Source organism: Solea senegalensis, linkage group LG3 (genome assembly GCF_019176455.1).
Source record: "Solea senegalensis isolate Sse05_10M linkage group LG3, IFAPA_SoseM_1, whole genome shotgun sequence".
In the NCBI taxonomy this organism is placed as follows: domain Eukaryota; kingdom Metazoa; phylum Chordata; class Actinopteri; order Pleuronectiformes; family Soleidae; genus Solea; species Solea senegalensis.
This window is the reverse complement of record NC_058023.1, coordinates 18,367,840-18,389,440: the sequence shown is the minus strand read 5'-3', so window position 1 is coordinate 18,389,440 and position 21,601 is coordinate 18,367,840. Positions and strand designations below refer to the sequence as shown.

General features: G+C 42.7%; 1 protein-coding gene and 13 non-coding genes across 14 annotated transcripts in view; 8 read left to right on the top strand and 6 right to left on the bottom strand.

Moving 5' to 3' along the window:
• The window catches only part of chst11 (carbohydrate (chondroitin 4) sulfotransferase 11), a 94,067-nt gene extending 89,015 nt beyond the window's left edge, over window positions 1-5,052 (bottom strand). Inside the window, exon 1 of the mRNA XM_044020781.1 lies at window positions 4,858-5,052. Coding sequence (XP_043876716.1) covers window positions 4,858-4,975 — 118 coding nt within the window. The 5' untranslated portion in view covers window positions 4,976-5,052. The remainder of the gene's footprint in view (window positions 1-4,857) is intronic.
• Window positions 5,053-11,642: 6,590 nt separating this feature from the next.
• On the top strand, window positions 11,643-11,725 carry trnal-cag. The gene has a single exon. It is a non-coding gene; the product is annotated as a tRNA-Leu (tRNA).
• Window positions 11,726-12,367: 642 nt separating this feature from the next.
• On the bottom strand, window positions 12,368-12,439 carry trnaq-cug. The gene has a single exon. It is a non-coding gene; the product is annotated as a tRNA-Gln (tRNA).
• Window positions 12,440-13,145: 706 nt separating this feature from the next.
• trnap-agg lies at window positions 13,146-13,217 on the top strand. The gene has a single exon. It is a non-coding gene; the product is annotated as a tRNA-Pro (tRNA).
• Window positions 13,218-13,876: 659 nt separating this feature from the next.
• trnap-ugg lies at window positions 13,877-13,948 on the top strand. Its single transcript has one exon. It is a non-coding gene; the product is annotated as a tRNA-Pro (tRNA).
• A 376-nt stretch (window positions 13,949-14,324) lies between these two features.
• trnal-cag lies at window positions 14,325-14,407 on the bottom strand. Its single transcript has one exon. It is a non-coding gene; the product is annotated as a tRNA-Leu (tRNA).
• An 867-nt stretch (window positions 14,408-15,274) lies between these two features.
• trnap-agg lies at window positions 15,275-15,346 on the top strand. Its single transcript has one exon. It is a non-coding gene; the product is annotated as a tRNA-Pro (tRNA).
• A 659-nt stretch (window positions 15,347-16,005) lies between these two features.
• trnap-ugg lies at window positions 16,006-16,077 on the top strand. Its single transcript has one exon. It is a non-coding gene; the product is annotated as a tRNA-Pro (tRNA).
• Window positions 16,078-16,453: 376 nt separating this feature from the next.
• Window positions 16,454-16,536, bottom strand: trnal-cag. The gene has a single exon. It is a non-coding gene; the product is annotated as a tRNA-Leu (tRNA).
• Window positions 16,537-17,403: 867 nt separating this feature from the next.
• Window positions 17,404-17,475, top strand: trnap-agg. The gene has a single exon. It is a non-coding gene; the product is annotated as a tRNA-Pro (tRNA).
• A 659-nt stretch (window positions 17,476-18,134) lies between these two features.
• trnap-ugg lies at window positions 18,135-18,206 on the top strand. Its single transcript has one exon. It is a non-coding gene; the product is annotated as a tRNA-Pro (tRNA).
• A 360-nt stretch (window positions 18,207-18,566) lies between these two features.
• trnal-cag lies at window positions 18,567-18,649 on the bottom strand. Its single transcript has one exon. It is a non-coding gene; the product is annotated as a tRNA-Leu (tRNA).
• Window positions 18,650-19,516: 867 nt separating this feature from the next.
• On the top strand, window positions 19,517-19,588 carry trnap-agg. Its single transcript has one exon. It is a non-coding gene; the product is annotated as a tRNA-Pro (tRNA).
• Window positions 19,589-20,938: 1,350 nt separating this feature from the next.
• On the bottom strand, window positions 20,939-21,021 carry trnal-cag. The gene has a single exon. It is a non-coding gene; the product is annotated as a tRNA-Leu (tRNA).
• Between the last annotated feature and the right edge of the window lie 580 nt (window positions 21,022-21,601).

Genomic DNA, 21,601 nt, shown 5'->3' with positions numbered 1-21,601 from the left:
CAATTTAGAATGTCCAATTAACGTTGAGCAATGGGGATCAGGCACCTTGCTCAGGGGTACCCCAGGACATGTACTGCAGCAGTTCATTGCATATGCCATAAGAATTTTTGAAATATTCATAGAAGCATGAAAGTTGGCAAACATTTTCTTTAGGGTTTACTTACTACAAAAAGGATACTGGCCATTTACAAATTTAAGATGGTGGCCATTTTAAAACATGGCAGCCATTTCCAGTGTTGTTATATCATATTACAGCAAGTAACTGCCATAGAACCATTTCTTTAGGCCAAAAGTTTAGCTCTAGACATAATCTCGGAAATTCTTGTCATAGCTGCTATGTATGGGCTGCAGTATTGCTGTTCAACTGAATAGACTGGTTCCCACTATTATTGCCTGTGTGTATCATCCACCTCAACCTAATCCTGAATTAAAGGAAGTTATGGACTACATTTCCACCTCAAGCTCCCAGTCATCCAACATTGTTCTGCTAGGAGATTTCAACATCCACATGGGCAATACCAATAATTGTCTCACAAAGGATTTTATATCATGCCTGGACAGAAAATAAGCTGAATTCGTCCTCATTGTTTCCAAATAGGGCGGCTCAGTGGTTAAGACCGGTACCCTGTGTGTAAAAGACTTCATGGTCCCAAGTTCAACTCCACCCCTGGATGGTTGTACTCAATTCCCTTGTAAGTCGCTTTGGATAAAAGCGTCTGCTAAATGACATGTAATGTAAAATAGGGCTGTCAGTTTTCCTTTTATAAATCCATTTCTTATTATTTTTAATATTCAAATTATATTATATATATATATATGGGGGTGGAGTGGCTCAGTGGTTAAGACCGGTACCCTGTGTGCAAAAGACATCATTGTCGCAAGTTCAACTCCACCCCTGGCTGATTGTACCTAATTGCCTTGCAAGTCGCTGCTAAATGACGTTTTGGGAATTATAGCTGTCTATGAAATGTGTAGTGATGGTCACATATGCCTCCGTGGCAACTCTGTTGGTGATTGTCTAACGGCTAGAAACCATGTACCTTGGCTCAAGCGCTTGGATGAAGTCTTTGAACCCTTGTGAGATGTTAATCGGTCTCATGACTTTGCAAATAAAGCGTACCAGTTCTTCCTTAATAGCATTCTGACGGGCAGCTGATGTGGAGGGAGGCAAAAAATATTTAATTCTTGCCTGCTCAGACTTAATCTCGGCTGGTATGCCAGAGTGCAGTGTTGGCAGGTGTCCCCTCAGGTTGCTCATTGTCCAGTGATATTTCATTTCAACGTTGCATATTCTGCGGATTACGATATCTTTATTTGTAGTTTTTAGGTTTGTTGATGGAAAGCCAAAAACTTTCCACACATTGCTTTTTAGATGGTAAGCAGTGTTGATCTCGTGAATGGTCATAGATGACCAAAGCATTTTGTTTTTCACATGTAGTGGATATGCAGAGAAAAGAGGGCCGGGCTTGAGTATTTTTTTTAATATTTGAATTATATTCGACTCCCGAAATTCATTCCAAATCCACTTTCCAAACATGTTCATTTATCTCTATCAACTCCACTGTTCTTCCGTCCCCTCAGGTTAAGAGTCTGGGTGTCATCCTTGATAGCAACCACTTCTTCGCAGCTCACATAAACCACATCACCCGGTACACCTACTTTCACCTTCCGCTATAGAAACAGCCCCGTCCCTCACTCACTCCCAATACCACTGCCATCCTGGTCAATGCTCTTGTCACAACATGTCTTGACTACTGCAATGGAGTTCTAAATGGTTTACCACACAAATCCCTCCATGAACTTCAACTGGTTCAGAAATCAGCCGCTAGTATTATCAAAAGACCCCCATCCGCACAACACATCACCCCTGTCCTTAAACAACTTTTATGGCTCCTCATCCATTTCCACATCAAATTCAAATTCCTTCATTTAACATTCAAAGCCCTCCATATCTCACTGACCTCCTCCACATTTACACACTTTCTCACATTCTCCATTCCTCCACAGCCTCCCTCGTCTCCATACCACCTGCCCGTCTGTCACTATGAGACTCAGGTCATTCAGCTGTTCATGCCGTTTCCGTGTGCATATTTACAGACTTTAGGAGGAGGAAAAAAAGGACCCAGCAACTTTTTTTTTCTTCAAAAAAAATTAATAGTGACAAATCTACTGACTTTCTGTCATAATCCGAAATACTTTCTGAGAAGGAAAAACACAATTCTCCCGCCCGAGTGAGATCCATCCAACTGTTTTTACTGCGGGCCGAGAATCGCGCACACACACGCGCGCTGTGTGAGCACAGCACACACACAGTCACAGATGAACTGTATCGTTTATTCAAGTAAAAATAGGTTTCATTTTCTCCTCTCTATATGTTATGATTCAACAGCAATCTTGTTTATTCATAGATGAGCCCCATGTGATATTAAAAAAATCATTTTTTTCCAATATCGTGCAGTCCTGGGGTATTCCTTTGAAAACTGCTGTATTACATAGTTAAAGCCTCTACTCAATTAAATACCAGGACTCTACCGAATGAGCCATGCATCTGTCAGTCCAGCAGAAATTTCACAATCAAGGTTTCGGGGAAAAGTGTTGTTAGAGTGCTTTTACTTTGAAACAGCATCAAAATTTCTGATATACTATTTCTATTTGGGAACCTATTTATTTAATTGAATGCAACACTGTAATACCTAATATCACTTTGAATGAGTTAACAAATAATTTCCAAGATGATGTTCGGTAAATTCATTAAAACTTAATTGTATGCATTGAATTAGTCTAGGGAAAATTCTGCAAATGTGTGTGGGGACCCAAAACATTTCCTGGTGACCCATCTCTGAGTCCTGATGCAGTCTTTGGGAAACACCAATACATGCAACACATACGGAAATTGAAGCTGTGGTCAAATATTATTACTTCACCCCACAGAGTGGAAGTGGGGTATTTGTTTGTGTGTGCTTCTGCACTTGCTTGCACTTTTAAAAAGCTGTAAAAAACTCAAACTGATTGTTTGATTTTCAAAATAGTAGGCAATAGTCAGTCAGTCAGTCATCATCTAACCGCTTTATCCTCCACCAGAGGGTCACGGGGGGTGCTGTGCCAATCTCAGCTACATCGGGCGATAGGCGGGTTACACCCTGGACAGTTCACCAGTCCATCGCAGGGCCACACACAACTAGAGACAAACAACCATTCACTCTCACACTCACTCCTATGGTCAATTTAGAGTGTCCAATTTACCTAATCCCCACATTGCATGTTTTTGGACTGTGGGAGGAAGCCGGAGTACCCGGAGAGAACCCACGCACACACGGGGAGAACATGCAAACTCCATACAGAAAGGCCCTTGTTCCAACCGGGGCTCGAACCCGGGTCTTCTCGCTGCAAGGCGAGAGTGCTAACCACTCCACCACCGTGTGACAAGTAGTCAATAGTATGCAGCCCTTTTATACACTGATGAAAACTTTAACCCCATTAAGCACTACAAACTACTAACACATGTAGCAGTGAGGTGTGAAGGTAACGTCAGTGTTAACAAGAAAAAGGACTAACTGTGATCCACTTATTCATCTGTCTGGCATTTGCTGTCATTCAGTTTGGGGCAATCTCATATGACTCCGTCCAAATGACTTAAGGAAAAAAAAAATGATTGTGCTACACAAAACGGACTTTTAAAATGTGGGCACATTCCTGAAACTTGAAACTCTGAACGAGGCAAAGTATTCCACAGCACATAAATGATAGGATTTCATGTGATGCGATAAAACGGACCTGCTGTTACTGATGCTGCTGTCTGTCATAATCACTTCAGAAGTCATGTGAGGAAATAAAATCTAAGGCTGATAGCATATTTTATTTACTGACATATTTTGGGGTATATAAGTATAAGTTTATCAAAGAATTTATTTCAGACAAGAGCAATCAGAGAGCACAGATCTCCACCAAGGCGTGTCACATGCATTTACATACCAGCACCTGAATTTTTTACATTTACATTTTGATAAACTGGATCCAGAAGACTGTGTAGAACTTTAAAATAAAAATAATCCTGATTTGTTAAGATGTCACTCAAATGTACACATCTGAACTTGTTAAATTAGACTGAACCATGCACATTTTAGATTTGTAATTGGGAAAGATGAAGAAAATAAACTTTGTGACAGAGATATGATTTCTTAAAGTTTTGTCCATTATATAAAATTGACATCACAAAAAATTTGTTTTTGACATATAGGAGTTATCTAAAGAGCCATCACTGTGTGTCTCACGGCCCCCTGGAGAGTCCAGTCTCCTTAGTTTGGGACTCATTGGACCACAGTGTTTCAGCTTGGAGGGTATCAATGCAGGTTGGGCACAGAGCTGGACATGATGCGCTGTTTCTCATGGAACAGTCAATAACGGTGTGTGGATTTTGGTTACTGAGTGACCAGTTTGGGAATTTAACTTAACCCTTGCGTTAGGAACCTCTCGTGGGTTCGTCAAAGTATATACTTTGCCAAAGCACAGTACCGACTCATTTTGCAGAGACAAAACACAGTATTTGCATCTTCATATCACTTGTCAGCTGAGAGACAGCGAGCGAAGCTACGTCTCATAACAGCCAAACTGACACACCTCCACAAAGAAAGAGGCGTTCAAAGACAGACAAAAGCGCAACAAGAAGACACATGTGCCAAAATGAAAGACATAAGATGATACATGTACATCAACTGTTGCAGCATTCCGCCTCCATCATTGACATACTGCGTTATTGTACACACTGATCATAAAATCATATATGATCATGCCAGGAGGTGCCAGACACACGGGCGCGCGCACACAAGTACACGAGACAGAGAGAGAAAGACAACCTACCTGGTTGGAACATACTTTGGAAATAAAAGATGACCAGAATAAAGGATCCCAAACATGTGGCAAATATCATCCGGCATATCCTGCTCATCCTCATCACTTCAGCCAGAGTCTGTTTCATGGCAGGCGGACACGCTGGGGGCTGCTCCTCGCTTTGTGTGTGAATGAAGGCGCTGGTGCGACGAGTGAGTGAGTGAGTCAGAGTCTGTCTGTGTGTGTGTCTCCCCCTCTCTCTCTCTGTCTCTCTTTCTCTCTCTCTCCCTCTTCCCCTGGTACTGACGAGGTTTGTCCGCCGGTCAAAGAGCCGAACAATTCCAAGACGGAGCGTACCACTTCTGAGCTGCAGAGAGGGGTGGTGATGGTGGTGACAGGCTGCATCCCCCGCTCGTCGATAATGGATTCGTCCACACGTGCGCTTTTGTTCAAAAGCAGTGCTGAAGTGTGGAAAAATGTATGTATGTATGTACCCCTTATTTTAATAATTTATTGCTAAAAATAACTTGCTAAAAATGTATGATTTATGTTTTTACCGACTTGTATATTTAGATTATCCTTAAAATGTCCAATAATGATTTAAACCTCAAGCACTTATAAGTGCTGTCCTTTTATTATGCTGTCCTGCAGGACACAAATGTGGCAATTAATCAGTGAATATTTCTAAACCTTTTTAAACCTTTCCAATAGATGTTGTTGTTGTTAACCAATACAAATAATAATCTAGAATCTAGAAACAAACACCATGGGAATGGGGTGAACGTCACATAGCACACCATGGGAATGATTATGCTGACTCATAATCATAACTTTGACCTAAACAGAGTACCAGCATCTCCTTAAAAGTGCCAGTACTGCATACCTGACAAGCCCACTTCAAGCACTATTCTAAAGGATGTTATTGTATTATTAATATTATTATTACGTCACATGACAGAAGTGACGTAATAAAAAATGTTTTTCTGAGTAATTTTTTTTTTCTGAACTATTGAGAACTCTCGCGAGAACCTCCAACCTGCAGGCGCCTCCCATATTTTCAACAGGCTCCTGATTGTCTCTTGAGTCACCACGTAGCCAGCCTGAATGCATTTCAAATGCATCATCTTGTATCCATGGTGCATGTCATATTTGTCCAACTGATCCTGGAGAAACATTGCCATAGCAGATCTGAATGAGCTTTCCTTCTGAACAACCGCAAAGTCGACAGTCAACAAACTGATGGTAAAACTATCTATATGTGACTTAAGGACAGGACTATCTCCCAGTGTCAGATCAAAGTAAAACTTGATTAAACTAAACAAGCCGTCCGTTTACTCAGAAAAACAGAAATAATTAGTCAGAAAAACAAAGCATAATTTTTTTTTCAAGTGAATGCATTGCGCTTCCGTACATTCTCAACAATCCTCAGTCAGTAACACAAGTCTTCATAACCAAACACTGGGTCAAATGTTCACTCATTTTGCACAAAATGCATTCAATTACCTTTTTTTCTGAAACCCATTAATGCTCTTCTCATTTCTGCTTTATACCACCTGCGGCAAAACCAGATCATGGCCAATTTCATGCACTTTTACAGTTACCACTTTGGAAAATATAGAAATTCTTAGTCGAGTAGTCATGATTATTCATGATGCAGTCACAGCTGAAAGCATTTAGTCTCTTATCAAGAGATTATCAAGCAGACATAATGGGACAGATTCAGAGTGATGGTGGGAAAAGGTAGAATATGTAGAGGTAAAACGGAATTAAAAATGTCACATTAACCAGCTACTTCAACAGTATAAGATTTTGACAAAACAACAGGCGAGATGTGTATCCTTGAACAATAACTGGACTATAAACACAGAATGTATACATTTTACATGTATACTGATATTGTGAAATCTTTTGATTGCTATCCATTTTATTGTGGGATCCATATAGGTTGCATATGCCTGTCAAAATATACGTATTTGGAGTTTTTTGTTAATGCAGTTTCAGACTTTTGACGTTAATAACTTTATATAGAGAAAGAGAATAGACCATATTGATGATAATTTGTGTGAAATGTACTGCTATATTTCTTCTAAAATTGAAAACATTTTAAAAGATGAATCTTCATAATGATAGATCTCTGAGCTTACTTTAACAATTAACTAGCCCCTATGGTTTTGCTCCCTCCACTGAGTAGTAACCATAATGATGGCGGTACATGTAGCATTTTCTCTGACAAAAGTGATCTTTAAAACAGGAGGACTGTGCACATGAGAAAACATTTCTATCAATACTGCAGTCTACCTCTCTTCTCCAGTATTGCATCTTATTCTACATACAACTCTAGTGTCATCTAGTGGTCAAAAGCACACACATACATGAAACCTCGTTGAAACCTCTGAGCGAGACAAGTCAGGCAGCGATCGATGGATCTCTACGCTGCATGACCTTGCAGTGAAACCAATACAAAATCATAGCAGCTGCTTTGCTTTGATCAAATTGTGCTCTAATAGAATTTTTGAGTACACAATGACAAAACAAGTATATCTCTCTTACTTACACAAATAGATGTTACAAAAATATAAACAGATAGCTGTCTGGAGGACAACCTGGAGGATATGGCAACAGCTGGACAAATAGCAACACACCACAAGAATTAAAATGATGCCCTTGTTGAAAATACACTCACAGAGATACAATGCCAAAAGTCTGTTGTGTGCTGTAAAGAAATAGCAGCACTCTGGTCTGTGCTTTCCTTTTTGTATCAGACAATTAATCTGCGGCCACACAGTGGTGTAGTGGTTAGCACTCTTCCCTTGCAGCGAGAAGACCCGGGTTCGAGCCCCGGTTGGAACAAGGGCCTTTCTGCTTGGAGTTTGCATGTTCTTCCCGTGTGTGCGTGGGTTCTCTCCGGGTTCTCCGGCTTCCTCCCACAGTCCAAAAACATGCAATGTGGGGAACAGGTGAATTGGACACTCTAAATTGACTGTGACTCATAAAACACAACATGAAAGGGTGAGCTGAAAGGTTCACAGGCGGACCATGATGCAATGGTCAAATTTGATCAAATAAGGTTTCTTTTTCAATATAGTCTCCCCTGAAGTCTACATATTTTTTCCATCCGTGTTGCAGCAGTGTTGCTCCTGTTAGTAAAAAAAAAATATTCTACAGCTGATATTTCCATTGCATGCACTGCCTTTTAGTCAAACAATTATTTATGTATTTATTATTATTATCATTATTGTTATTATGGTTGTTGTTGTTATTATCGTTGTTGCTATTATTATAATTATTATGTTACATTCTCTAAAATCTCAGTAAAACAAGTATTCATAACCAAACAGTGGATCAAATGTTCACTCCTTTTGCACAAAATGCATTCAATGGCCTTGTTTTCTGAAACCCATTAACTCTCTTCTCTATAATGACCTGCACAAGATCACGGCCAATTTCATGCACTTCTACAGTTACCACCTTGGAAAAATATAGACATTCTTAGTGGGCTATTCATGAATATTCATTATTCAGTTGCAGCTGAAAGCATTTAGTCTCATTAACAAACAGACATATTGGGACAGGTTCAGAGTGATTGTCGGAAAAAAGAGTAGAATATGAGGAAAAATGGAATTAAAAATCTCACATTAAACATCTGCTTCAACAATATTTTATAATTTGACAAAACAACAGGTGAGATGTGTATTCTTGAACAATAACTGGATTATAAACACAGAATGTATACATTTTGTATGTATACGGACATTGTGAAATCTATTTCTTATTGTACAACGCATTTTATTGGACAATCCATAGGTTGCATATGCCTGTCAAATTTCTATCAAATGTAGGTTTATCTGGAAGGAAACAAAAATGCAGTTATTATGATAGAAGGTTGAATTTAATGCATGCCAAGTTGCTTTGGCATTACTCCTTCTTAGTCAGCCTAGGAAAGTCTCAACCATCCCTCATATGCATTAATTAATTTGAGTGCATTTGCTGATAACCCCTTAACCAAAAATAATTACGTCATCAGTGTTTTATCTATTTTATACATTTGTATATCATTGCAGGCATCTCCCTGTGAAAAGTAGTTCACTAAATTAACCATTTCTGATTTGTAGGACCTGCATGTCAGCTAAGGAGATTTCACATAAGTAATGAACCAAATGGCTTCTGACTCATTTTATTTTTATGAAAAGAGTTAAGATGAACTCTCCTTTTTTCAGTCTCTTTATTCAGCAAAACTAACCAGTTCCATTACATGTCTATAACATCCCATTCAATGTTGCTCTTTAATTCAGTCAAATTGAACTGTCCAACCATGTAGTGTTCTTGTAAGAGATTTAAAACACACAGGTGACAGATCTATAAAATGTACTTCTGCAAACTTGCAATTCCACAGATGAATGGTGCTGTGAAGCTCAGGACAGAATTGTAGGTGGCTAATAGTTGGTGTCTTTCGGCCAGTTTGCAACACTGATGTGTGTAGGACGTATCTGGGATTTGAACCCAGGGTCAGTGTTTTTTTTTAATGTGAAACAGTCAAACTGCATGGTTGAAACAATGTATTGAAGTAAGTATTGAAATGGTTAAAAAGTAGATTTTGCATAATATGTCCCCTTTAACTAACTAATCAACATGCTTCTTTCAACTCTAAACAACACTAACCTTAAATTAATACAAATTATGGACAAGTGCCTTTGTCCGAGCGCGCCTTGGCATAAATCTCCGTAGAGACTACACTGAGGAATCACACTGTTGACTTCAAAAACAGGATAACGTAAAATAAATAAATTTTTTTTTAAACTCTCAAAATGATGTAACGTTAAACCTGATAATGTTAAGCAACATATATAGTTGTTTTTAAAATGACAATAGTGACAACATAACAATAAAAAAGGATTTAAAAAGAAATTAAAAGTGTTAATAGTTAGCTAGCTCGCTAGCGATCTTTTTAGCTAGCGAATAAGCCATTCGGTTCAACACAATTACAAAAACACTTAGGATAAAACAGCAAATAATCTAATAAGCCACACATTTCGCCAGCTGGCAATTTAGCCAGTTCAGTTTTTTTCGACAAAAAAAGTTGAACATATGACGCACTTTATCATCTTAAATCAACGTAACCTTTGAATCTCTGTTGCTCCTCTTCGTCAGTGCCATTCTCCAGTTGGTTTGCGCGGCAAAGTGCTGTGACTGACAGTTGAAGGCAGGCGAAGGCAAATTGCTCTGCGTAGTTCATTCATACGGCTGTCTTGAATTAGTGACCTATCAGCCAAATAGAAATTAGTATTCACTGGTGTTACCACGTCTGTCACATTCAGAACATTTGGCAAGGACAAACTTCATGGTTGAAACACTGCTGTGTGCAATCCGTGTTCAAATCCGTGTTCCCTGAATTGGAACAATACCTAGTATTTACACTTACCAAATTGATGAAGAATGAAATGTGGCACAGCTTGGAAAAAGACTGCAAGTTTGTCATGTTGCTGTGATCAGCTCAGAAGTCAGAAAGCTTCCCAACAGATCCTTCTTCAGTGCCCCCTTTGGTATAATGGGGTGGGGAAGCTGACTAAAGACTGTCTGCCTCTGTTGCGCCTCACCTGCTGTACTATCTGGAGTACCATTTGGCTAGTAACAGAACAGTTGGTGGTTCAAATCCCTGGACACGTCAAGGACTGGCATACCCCATAGCAAACAACCCGCGCCCATTCACACCCATTGCTCCCTTGGCCTAGGCAGGCCCAGTGTCCTTGGCTTGCATTGGATGTGTTTGCTCACTGGTGTGTGTGCGCAAATTAAACTACTAAACCCCACCCTCTTCAAACTTGCGTTTCCACGGCTGTTAGATTTGGCAAGGACAAACTTCATGGTTGAAACACTGCTGTGTGCAATCCGTGTTCAAATCCGTGTTCCCTGAATTGGAACAATACCTAGTATTTACACTTACCAAATTGATGAAGAATGAAATGTGGCACAGCTTGGAAAAAGACTGCAAGTTTGTCATGTTGCAGTGATCAGCTCAGAAGTCAGAAAGCTTCCCAACAGATCCTTCTTCAGTGCCCCCTTTGGTATAATGGGGTGGGGAAGCTGACTAAAGACTGTCTGCCTCTGTTGCGCCTCACCTGCTGTACTATCTGGAGTACCATTTGGCTAGTAACAGAACAGTTGGTGGTTCAAATCCCTGGACACGTCAAGGACTGGCATACCCCATAGCAAACAACCCGCGCCCATTCACACCCATTGCTCCCTTGGCCTAGGCAGGCCCAGTGTCCTTGGCTTGCATTGGATGTGTTTGCTCACTGGTGTGTGTGCGCAAATTAAACTACTAAACCCCACCCTCTTCAAACTTGCGTTTCCACGGCTGTTAGATTTGGCAAGGACAAATTTCATGGTTGAAACACTGCTGTGTGAAAGGCTTTTGTGGGATTTGAACCCAGGACCTTTCACAGCCATTGCATTCATTTTCTTTTTATCAAGTGGTCTTGCTTGAGGTAAGTTGAAGATATTTCAACTCTCATCCAAGAGACCCACTCTGCTAATGCGTGTTGGAGTTCACCTTTGTTTGTCAGTGGTTGAGTGTTGACCCCTAATGGAAAAGAGCTAAGGGCAGCATTGTAGGTGACTAATAGTTGGTGTCTTAGGCCACCTTCTCTGTTGTGTGATGGTTTTCTAGGCAAAAAAAATAAGGTTATTTCATTCCCCTTTCAAACCATATGTCCCCCTTGGCCAGAATGTGGACATTCTCGTCATCAACAGAGGAGCTTTTGTTCTTCAGATGCAAATGGGCAGCGCTGTCTGGACAAGTCACAGCTACCTGCCAAGTCAGGATGGCCGAGAGGTCCAAGGTGCTGCGTTCAGGTCGCAGTCTCCAATGGAGGCGTGGGTTCGAATCCCACTTCTGACAGGATAATTTTTGGGGCAGCCGGACTTTGCCTCATAACAGAACAATTGGGCGTTCAAATCCCTAGACACGTCAACTATTGGCATAGCCCATAGCAAACTACTTGCCCCCATTCACAGCCATTGCTCCCTTGGTGTACTCAGGTGGTGCCCACTGCTCCTTGGTTTCCCTGCATTTGGTGTGTGTGCCCAAATTAAACGACTCTTTAAGCATGCAAGATTCCAGCTTGGTCACATTCACTACATTTGGCAAAGACTTGACTGGTTTCATGGTTGAAACAGTGCTGCGTGAAAGGCCTTTCTGCAAGAATTGTAGCGCAAGTCCCAGGAAACTCCCAAATCTCAATAATAATTAAAAATAATTGGACCACATCTGCAGAGGGCTCGTCCGGGATTTGAACTGGGGACCTCTTGCTGACTAAAGACTGTCTGCCTCTGTTGCGTCTCACCCGCTGGGACGCGCGTCCCAGCGCTGGGACCCGCGCTGGGACCCGCGCTGGGACCCGCGCTGGGACCCGCGCTGGGACCCGCGCTGGGACCCGCGCTGGGAACCTGATCACAGCAACATGACAAACTTGCAGTCTTTTTCCAAGCTGTGCCACATTTCATTCTTCATCAATTTGGCTAGCGTAAATACCAAAAAGACAGGTTCCACCGAGATTTGAACTCGGATTGCTGGATTCAGAGTCCAGAGTGCTAACCATTACACCATGGAACCACTGGGAACCACTGGGAACCACTGGGAACCACTGGGAACCACTGGGAACCACTGGGAACCACTGGGAACCACTGGGAACCCACCTGTGCAGTTGAAATGTTTTTAAAGTGTATAGAGTCAGGAAGGCCCTGCATTCAGGTGACAGTCTTTCCCTGAAGTTGTGGGTGAGAATCCTGCGTCTCTCAATAAAACTTTTCATCTGGATCGTGGTCTGGGCTGTTACAGAATACATCATACCACTCTGGTCAGAAGCTGGATTTTTACACTTATTCTGTGAGGTGTCTCTCAGGTGACCCCAACAACGGTCATTCCCAACTTGACTCAGGTGAAACTAACTACCCGGAAGTGGGTCAGAGTGTGAACGACCTGCGTTGTTCAATGTAACGTTTTCTTTACATGTATCCAGCTTACAGAGGCTAAATACCTGGATTTTTTTTTTTATCCACAAGACAGTCAGAAGTGAAGAAGCCTCGTGGATGAGCGTTAAAACATCTTCAACCTAACTCCAGCAAGTCTTGTTGTCCACAGCAAACTCCTGACAATGATCTGGATGTCTAAGAACCTTCACAGACAGAACATAAAACATAGTCCAACAGTATCTTTTCCCAATTTCCCTTGTCTTTTTAACTTAATCTGGTGATATTGTAATAGTTCTCACATACAATCTGTAACAGGAGACCTACATATAAAATGGCGCAAGGTTCGTGGCTCGTTGGTCTAGGGGTATGATTCTCGCTTAGGGTGCGAGAGGTCCCGGGTTCAAATCCCGGACGAGCCCTATACAGCCCCCGTTCTTCTGTCAGGACGTCACGCTTACCTGCAACTTCTGCTCTGTTGGCTTTGCAATAGCAGTCGAAGGTCCTGGGTTGAAATCTCAGAGTGTTTCAACCATGAAGTTTGTCCTTGCCAAATGTACTGAATGACTCACACAGTCGAGCCCTATCTCAACTACAAATTCCGTCCTTACTAATGCGAGTTGTTTGTGACTGTGGTGGTATTGCACATTTAAAGTGGCAAACTCTATGAACCTGTCAACCATGATCAATAGGGATTTTGAATGAAAGTGAAGACTATTGAGAAATAAAGAGATTGGAAGGAGAGACCTACTTGACTCACCTTTATACAAAGAAAAGGAATCCTAAAACATGTTATCTTATCGTAATCTTAGGCCTTAGCAGACATGCTTCCCTGGAGAAATGAGTACATTTTGTTGGTCTTATTCTCTGGCTGAAAGAGGTCCCACATTCAAAATCCCACACAAAACATCCACTGAACTATTGCAAGCATAAAGCCTCATCAATGTAAGTCCTTTGTGAGTGAGGTGGAATTGCGGGTTTGCAGATGTAGACTCAAAAGCTCTGTGACCCATTCTTGATGAGTATTTCTCACATAAAATCTGTAACACGACACCTACATAGAATATTTCCCCTCTATAGAGGCTCGTTGGTCTAGGGGTATGATTCTCGCTTTGGGTGCGAGAGGTCCCGGGTTCAAATCCCGGACGAGCCCTCTGCAGGTGTGGTCCAATTATAACGTTTGAGATGTGGGAGTTCCCTGTTTCCTGGGACTTGCGCTACGGTTCTTGCAGAAAGGCCTTTCACACAGCACTGTTTCAACCATGAAACCAGTCAAGTCTTTGCCAAGTGTAGTGAATGTGACCAAGCTGGAATCTCGCATGCTTAAAGAGTCGTTTAATTTGCGCACGCACACCGAATGCAGGGAATCCAAGGAGCAGTGGGCACCACCTGAGTACACCAAGGGAGCAATGGCTGTGAATGGGGGCAAGTAGTTTGCTATGGGCTAGGCCAATTGTTGACGTGTCTAGGGATTTGAACGCCCAACTGTTCTGTTATGAGGCAAAGTCCGGCTGCCCCAAAAGTTATCCTGTCAGAAGTGGGATTCGAACCCACGCCTCCATGGGAGACTGCGACCTGAACGCAGCGCCTTGGACCGCTCGGCCATCCTGACTTGGCGGGTAGCTGTGACTTGTCCAGACCGGGCTGCCCATTTGCATCTGAAGAACAAAAGATACTCTGTTGATGACGAGAATGTCCACATTCTGGCCAAGGGGGACATATGGTTTGAAAGGGGAATGAAATAACCTTATTTTTTTAGCCTAGAAAACCATCACACAACAGAGAAGGTGGCCTAAGACACCAACTATTAGTCACCTACAATGCTGCCCTTAGCTCTTTTCCATTAGGGGTCAACAAGCAAACCACTGACAAACAAAGGTGAACTCCAACACACATTAGCAGAGTGGGGCTCTTGGATGAGAGGTGAAATATCTTCAACTTACCTCAAGCAAGACCACTTGATAAAAAGAAAATGAATGCAATGGCCGTGAAAGGTCCTGGGTTCAAATCCCAGAAAAGCCTTTCACACAGCAATGTTTCAACCATGAAGTTTGTCCTTGCCAAATCTAACAGCCGTGGTAACGCAAGTTTGAAGAGGGTGGAGTTTAGTAGTTTAATTTGCGCACACACACCAGTGAGCAAACACATCCAATGCACGTTTTCTTTACATGTATCCAGCTTACAGAGGCTAAATACCTGGATTTCTTTTTTTTATCCACAAGACAGTCAGAAGTGAAGAAGCCTCGTGGATGAGCGTTAAAACATCTTCAACCTAACTCCAGCAAGTCTTGTTGTCCACAGCAAACTCCTGACAATGATCTGGATGTCTAAGAACCTTCACAGACAGAACATAAAACATAGTCCAACAGTATCTTTTCCCAATTTCCCTTGTCTTTTTAACTTAATCTGGTGATATTGTAATAGTTCTCACATACAATCTGTAACAGGACACCTACATAGAAAATGGCGCAAGGTTCGTGGCTCGTTGGTCTAGGGGTATGATTCTCGCTTAGGGTGCGAGAGGTCCCGGGTTCAAATCCCGGACGAGCCCTATACAGCCCCCGTTCTTCTGTCAGGACGTCACGCTTACCTGCAACTTCTGCTCTGTTGGCTTTGCAATAGCAGTCGAAGGTCCTGGGTTGAAATCTCAGAGTGTTTCAACCATGAAGTTTGTCCTTGCCAAATGTACTGAATGACTCACACAGTTGAGCCCTATCTCAACTACAAATTCCGTCCTTACTAATGCGAGTTGTTTGTGACTGTGGTGGTATTGCACATTTAAAGTGGCAAACTCTATGAACCTGTCAACCATGATCAATAGGGATTTTGAATGAAAGTGAAGACTATTGAGAAATAAAGAGATTGGAAGGAGAGACCTACTTGACTCACCTTTATACAAAGAAAAGGAATCCTAAAACATGTTATCTTATCGTAATCTTAGGCCTTAGCAGACATGCTTCCCTGGAGAAATGAGTACATTTTGTTGGTCTTATTCTCTGGCTGAAAGAGGTCCCACATTCAAAATCCCACACAAAACATCCACTGAACTATTGCAAGCATAAAGCCTCATCAATGTAAGTCCTTTGTGAGTGAGGTGGAATTGCGGGTTTGCAGATGTAGACTCAAAAGCTCTGTGACCCATTCTTGATGAGTATTTCTCACATAAAATCTGTAACACGACACCTACATAGAATATTTCCCCTCTATAGAGGCTCGTTGGTCTAGGGGTATGATTCTCGCTTTGGGTGCGAGAGGTCCCGGGTTCAAATCCCGGACGAGCCCTCTGCAGGTGTGGTCCAATTATAACGTTTGAGATGTGGGAGTTCCCTGTTTCCTGGGACTTGCGCTACGATTCTTGCAGAAAGGCCTTTCACACAGCACTGTTTCAACCATGAAACCAGTCAAGTCTTTGCCAAGTGTAGTGAATGTGACCAAGCTGGAATCTCGCATGCTTAAAGAGTCGTTTAATTTGCGCACGCACACCGAATGCAGGGAATCCAAGGAGCAGTGGGCACCACCTGAGTACACCAAGGGAGCAATGGCTGTGAATGGGGGCAAGTAGTTTGCTATGGGCTAGGCCAATTGTTGACGTGTCTAGGGATTTGAACGCCCAACTGTTCTGTTATGAGGCAAAGTCCGGCTGCCCCAAAAGTTATCCTGTCAGAAGTGGGATTCGAACCCACGCCTCCATGGGAGACTGCGACCTGAACGCAGCGCCTTGGACCGCTCGGCCATCCTGACTTGGCGGGTAGCTGTGACTTGTCCAGACCGGGCTGCCCATTTGCATCTGAAGAACAAAAGATACTCTGTTGATGACGAGAATGTCCACATTCTGGCCAAGGGGGACATATGGTTTGAAAGGGGAATGAAATAACCTTATTTTTTTAGCCTAGAAAACCATCACACAACAGAGAAGGTGGCCTAAGACACCAACTATTAGTCACCTACAATGCTGCCCTTAGCTCTTTTCCATTAGGGGTCAACAAGCAAACCACTGACAAACAAAGGTGAACTCCAACACACATTAGCAGAGTGGGTCTCTTGGATGAGAGGTGAAATATCTTCAACTTACCTCAAGCAAGACCACTTGATAAAAAGAAAATGAATGCAATGGCCGTGAAAGGTCCTGGGTTCAAATCCCAGAAAAGCCTTTCACACAGCAATGTTTCAACCATGAAGTTTGTCCTTGCCAAATCTAACAGCCGTGGTAACGCAAGTTTGAAGAGGGTGGAGTTTAGTAGTTTAATTTGCGCACACACACCAGTGAGCAAACACATCCAATGCACGTTTTCTTTACATGTATCCAGCTTACAGAGGCTAAATACCTGGATTTCTTTTTTTTATCCACAAGACAGTCAGAAGTGAAGAAGCCTCGTGGATGAGCGTTAAAACATCTTCAACCTAACTCCAGCAAGTCTTGTTGTCCACAGCAAACTCCTGACAATGATCTGGATGTCTAAGAACCTTCACAGACAGAACATAAAACATAGTCCAACAGTATCTTTTCCCAATTTCCCTTGTCTTTTTAACTTAATCTGGTGATATTGTAATAGTTCTCACATACAATCTGTAACAGGACACCTACATAGAAAATGGCGCAAGGTTCGTGGCTCGTTGGTCTAGGGGTATGATTCTCGCTTAGGGTGCGAGAGGTCCCGGGTTCAAATCCCGGACGAGCCCTATACAGCCCCCGTTCTTCTGTCAGGACGTCACGCTTACCTGCAACTTCTGCTCTGTTGGCTTTGCAATAGCAGTCGAAGGTCCTGGGTTGAAATCTCAGAGTGTTTCAACCATGAAGTTTGTCCTTGCCAAATGTACTGAATGACTCACACAGTCGAGCCCTATCTCAACTACAAATTCCGTCCTTACTAATGCGAGTTGTTTGTGACTGTGGTGGTATTGCACATTTAAAGTGGCAAACTCTATGAACCTGTCAACCATGATCAATAGGGATTTTGAATGAAAGTGAAGACTATTGAGAAATAAAGAGATTGGAAGGAGAGACCTACTTGACTCACCTTTATACAAAGAAAAGGAATCCTAAAACATGTTATCTTATCGTAATCTTAGGCCTTAGCAGACATGCTTCCCTGGAGAAATGAGTACATTTTGTTGGTCTTATTCTCTGGCTGAAAGAGGTCCCACATTCAAAATCCCACACAAAACATCCACTGAACTATTGCAAGCATAAAGCCTCATCAATGTAAGTCCTTTGTGAGTGAGGTGGAATTGCGGGTTTGCAGATGTAGACTCAAAAGCTCTGTGACCCATTCTTGATGAGTATTTCTCACATAAAATCTGTAACACGACACCTACATAGAATATTTCCCCTCTATAGAGGCTCGTTGGTCTAGGGGTATGATTCTCGCTTTGGGTGCGAGAGGTCCCGGGTTCAAATCCCGGACGAGCCCTCTGCAGGTGTGTTCCAATTATAACGTTTGAGATGTGGGAGTTCCCTGTTTCCTTGGACTTGCGCTACGATTCTTGCAGAAAGGCCTTTCACACAGCACTGTTTCAACCATGAAACCAGTCAAGTCTTTGTGACCAAGCTGGAATCTCGCATGCTTAAAGAGTCGTTTAATTTGCGCACGCACACCGAATGCAGGGAATCCAAGGAGCAGTGGGCACCACCTGAGTACACCAAGGGAGCAATGGCTGTGAATGGGGGCAAGTAGTTTGCTATGGGCTAGGCCAATTGTTGACGTGTCTAGGGATTTGAACGCCCAACTGTTCTGTTATGAGGCAAAGTCCGGCTGCCCCAAAAGTTACCCTGTCAGAAGTGGGATTCGAACCCACGCCTCCATGGGAGACTGCGACCTGAACGCAGCGCCTTGGACCGCTCGGCCATCCTGACTTGGCGGGTAGCTGTGACTTGTCCAGACCGGGCTGCGCATTTGCATCTGAAGAACAAAAGATACTCTGTTGATGACGAGAATGTCCACATTCTGGCCAAGGGGGACATATGGTTTGAAAGGGGAATGAAATAACCTTATTTTTTTAGCCTAGAAAACCATCACACAACAGAGAAGGTGGCCTAAGACACCAACTATTAGTCACCTACAATGCTGCCCTTAGCTCTTTTCCATTAGGGGTCAACAAGCAAACCACTGACAAACAAAGGTGCACTCCAACACACATTAGCAGAGTGGGTCTCTTGGATGAGAGGTGAAATATCTTCAACTTACCTCAAGCAAGACCACTTGATAAAAAGAAAATGAATGCAATGGCCGTGAAAGGTCCTGGGTTCAAATCCCAGAAAAGCCTTTCACACAGCAATGTTTCACCCATGAAGTTTGTCCTTGCCAAATCTAACAGCCGTGGTAACGCAAGTTTGAAGAGGGTGGAGTTTAGTAGTTTAATTTGCGCACACACACCAGTGAGCAAACACATCCAATGCACGTTTTCTTTACATGTATCCAGCTTACAGAGGCTAAATACCTGGATTTCTTTTTTTTATCCACAAGACAGTCAGAAGTGAAGAAGCCTCGTGGATGAGCGTTAAAACATCTTCAACCTAACTCCAGCAAGTCTTGTTGTCCACAGCAAACTCCTGACAATGATCTGGATGTCTAAGAACCTTCACAGACAGAACATAAAAAATAGTCCAACAGTATCTTTTCCCAATTTCCCTTGTCTTTTTAACTTAATCTGGTGATATTGTAATAGTTCTCACATACAATCTGTAACAGGACACCTACATAGAAAATGGCGCAAGGTTCGTGGCTCGTTGGTCTAGGGGTATGATTCTCGCTTAGGGTGCGAGAGGTCCCGGGTTCAAATCCCGGACGAGCCCTATACAGCCCCCGTTCTTCTGTCAGGACGTCCCGCTTACCTGCAACTTCTGCTCTGTTGGCTTTGCAATAGCAGTCGAAGGTCCTGGGTTGAAATCTCAGAGTGTTTCAACCATGAAGTTTGTCCTTGCCAAATGTACTGAATGACTCACACAGTCGAGCCCTATCTCAACTACAAATTCCGTCCTTACTAATGCGAGTTGTTTGTGACTGTGGTGGTATTGCACATTTAAAGTGGCAAACTCTATGAACCTGTCAACCATGATCAATAGGGATTTTGAGTGAAAGTGAAGACTATTGAGAAATAAAGAGATTGGAAGGAGAGACCTACTTGACTCACCTTTATACAAAGAAAAGGAATCCTAAAACATGTTATCTTATCGTAATCTTAGGCCTTAGCAGACATGCTTCCCTGGAGAAATGAGTACATTTTGTTGGTCTTATTCTCTGGCTGAAAGAGGTCCCACATTCAAAATCCCACACAAAACATCCACTGAACTATTGCAAGCATAAAGCCTCATCAATGTAAGGCCTTTGTGAGTGAGGTGGAATTGCGGGTTTGCAGATGTAGACTCAAAAGCTCTGTGACCCATTCTTGATGAGTATTTCTCACATAAAATCTGTAACACGACACCTACATAGAATATTTCCCCTCTATATCTTATCGTAATCTTAGGCCTTAGCAGACATGCTTCCCTTGAGAAATGAGTACATTTTGTTGGTCTTATTCTCTGGCTGAAAGAGGTCCCACATTCAAAATCCCACACAAAACATCCACTGAACTATTGCAAGCATAAAGCCTCATCAATGTAAGTCCTTTGTGAGTGAGGTGGAATTGCGGGTTTGCAGATGTAGACTCAACAGCTCTGTGACCCATTCTTGATGAGTATTTCTCACATAAAATCTGTAACACGACACCTACATAGAATATTTCCCCTCTATAGAGGCTCGTTGGTCTAGGGAACAGGATTCTGCGCTTTGGGTCACTTTGAGGTTCAGATGGACGGTACCTCTGCGGGTGTGGTCAATTATGGCGTTTGAGATGTAGGGTTCAACACCGGGACTTTAGCTGATTCTTTGCGAGGCGCGCGGGCTTTTGACCATGAGCCAGTCAAGTCTTGCCAAGTGTAGTGAATCTTGACCAAGCCTGGAATCTAAAATGTAAGAGTGATTTAATTTATACGCTTTTTGCGAGATGCAAGGGAATCAATGGGCACCACCTGAGTACCAAGGGGCAATGGCAATGAGATGAGGGGCAAGTGGTTTTGCTATAGGCTGAGCCTGTTGGTGTCTAGGGATTTGAGCGTAGCTGTTCTGTTGCTTGAGGCCTCCGGCTGCCCCAAAAGGTATCCTGTCAGAAGTGGGATTCGAACCCACGCCTCCATGGGAGACTGCGACCTGAACGCAGCGACTTGGACCGCTCGGCCATCCTGACTTGGCAGGTGGCGGCGACATGTCCAGACCGGGCTGCCCATTTGCATCTGCAGAACAAAAGATACTCTTTTGATGACGAGAATGTCCACATTCTGGCCAAGGGGGACACATTGTCTGGAAGAGGAATGAAATCATCTTCTTTTTTTAACCTAGAAAACCATCACACAACAGAGAAGGTGGCCTAAGACACCAACTATTAGTCACCTACAATGCTGCCCTTAGCTCTTTTCCATTAGGGGTCAACAAGCAAACCACTGACAAACAAAGGTGAACTCCAACACACATTAGCAGAGTGGGGCTCTTGGATGAGAGGTGAAATATCTTCAACTTACCTCAAGCAAGACCACTTGATAAAAAGAAAATGAATGCAATGGCCGTGAAAAGTCCTGGGTTCAAATCCCAGAAAAGCCTTTCACACAATAATGTTTCAACCATGAAGTTTGTCCTTGCCAAATCTAACAGCCGTGGTAACGCAAGTTTGAAGAGGGTGGAGTTTAGTAGTTTAATTTGGGCACACACACCAGTGAGCAAACACATCCAATGCAAGCCAAGGACACTGGGCCTGCCTACGCCAAGGGAGC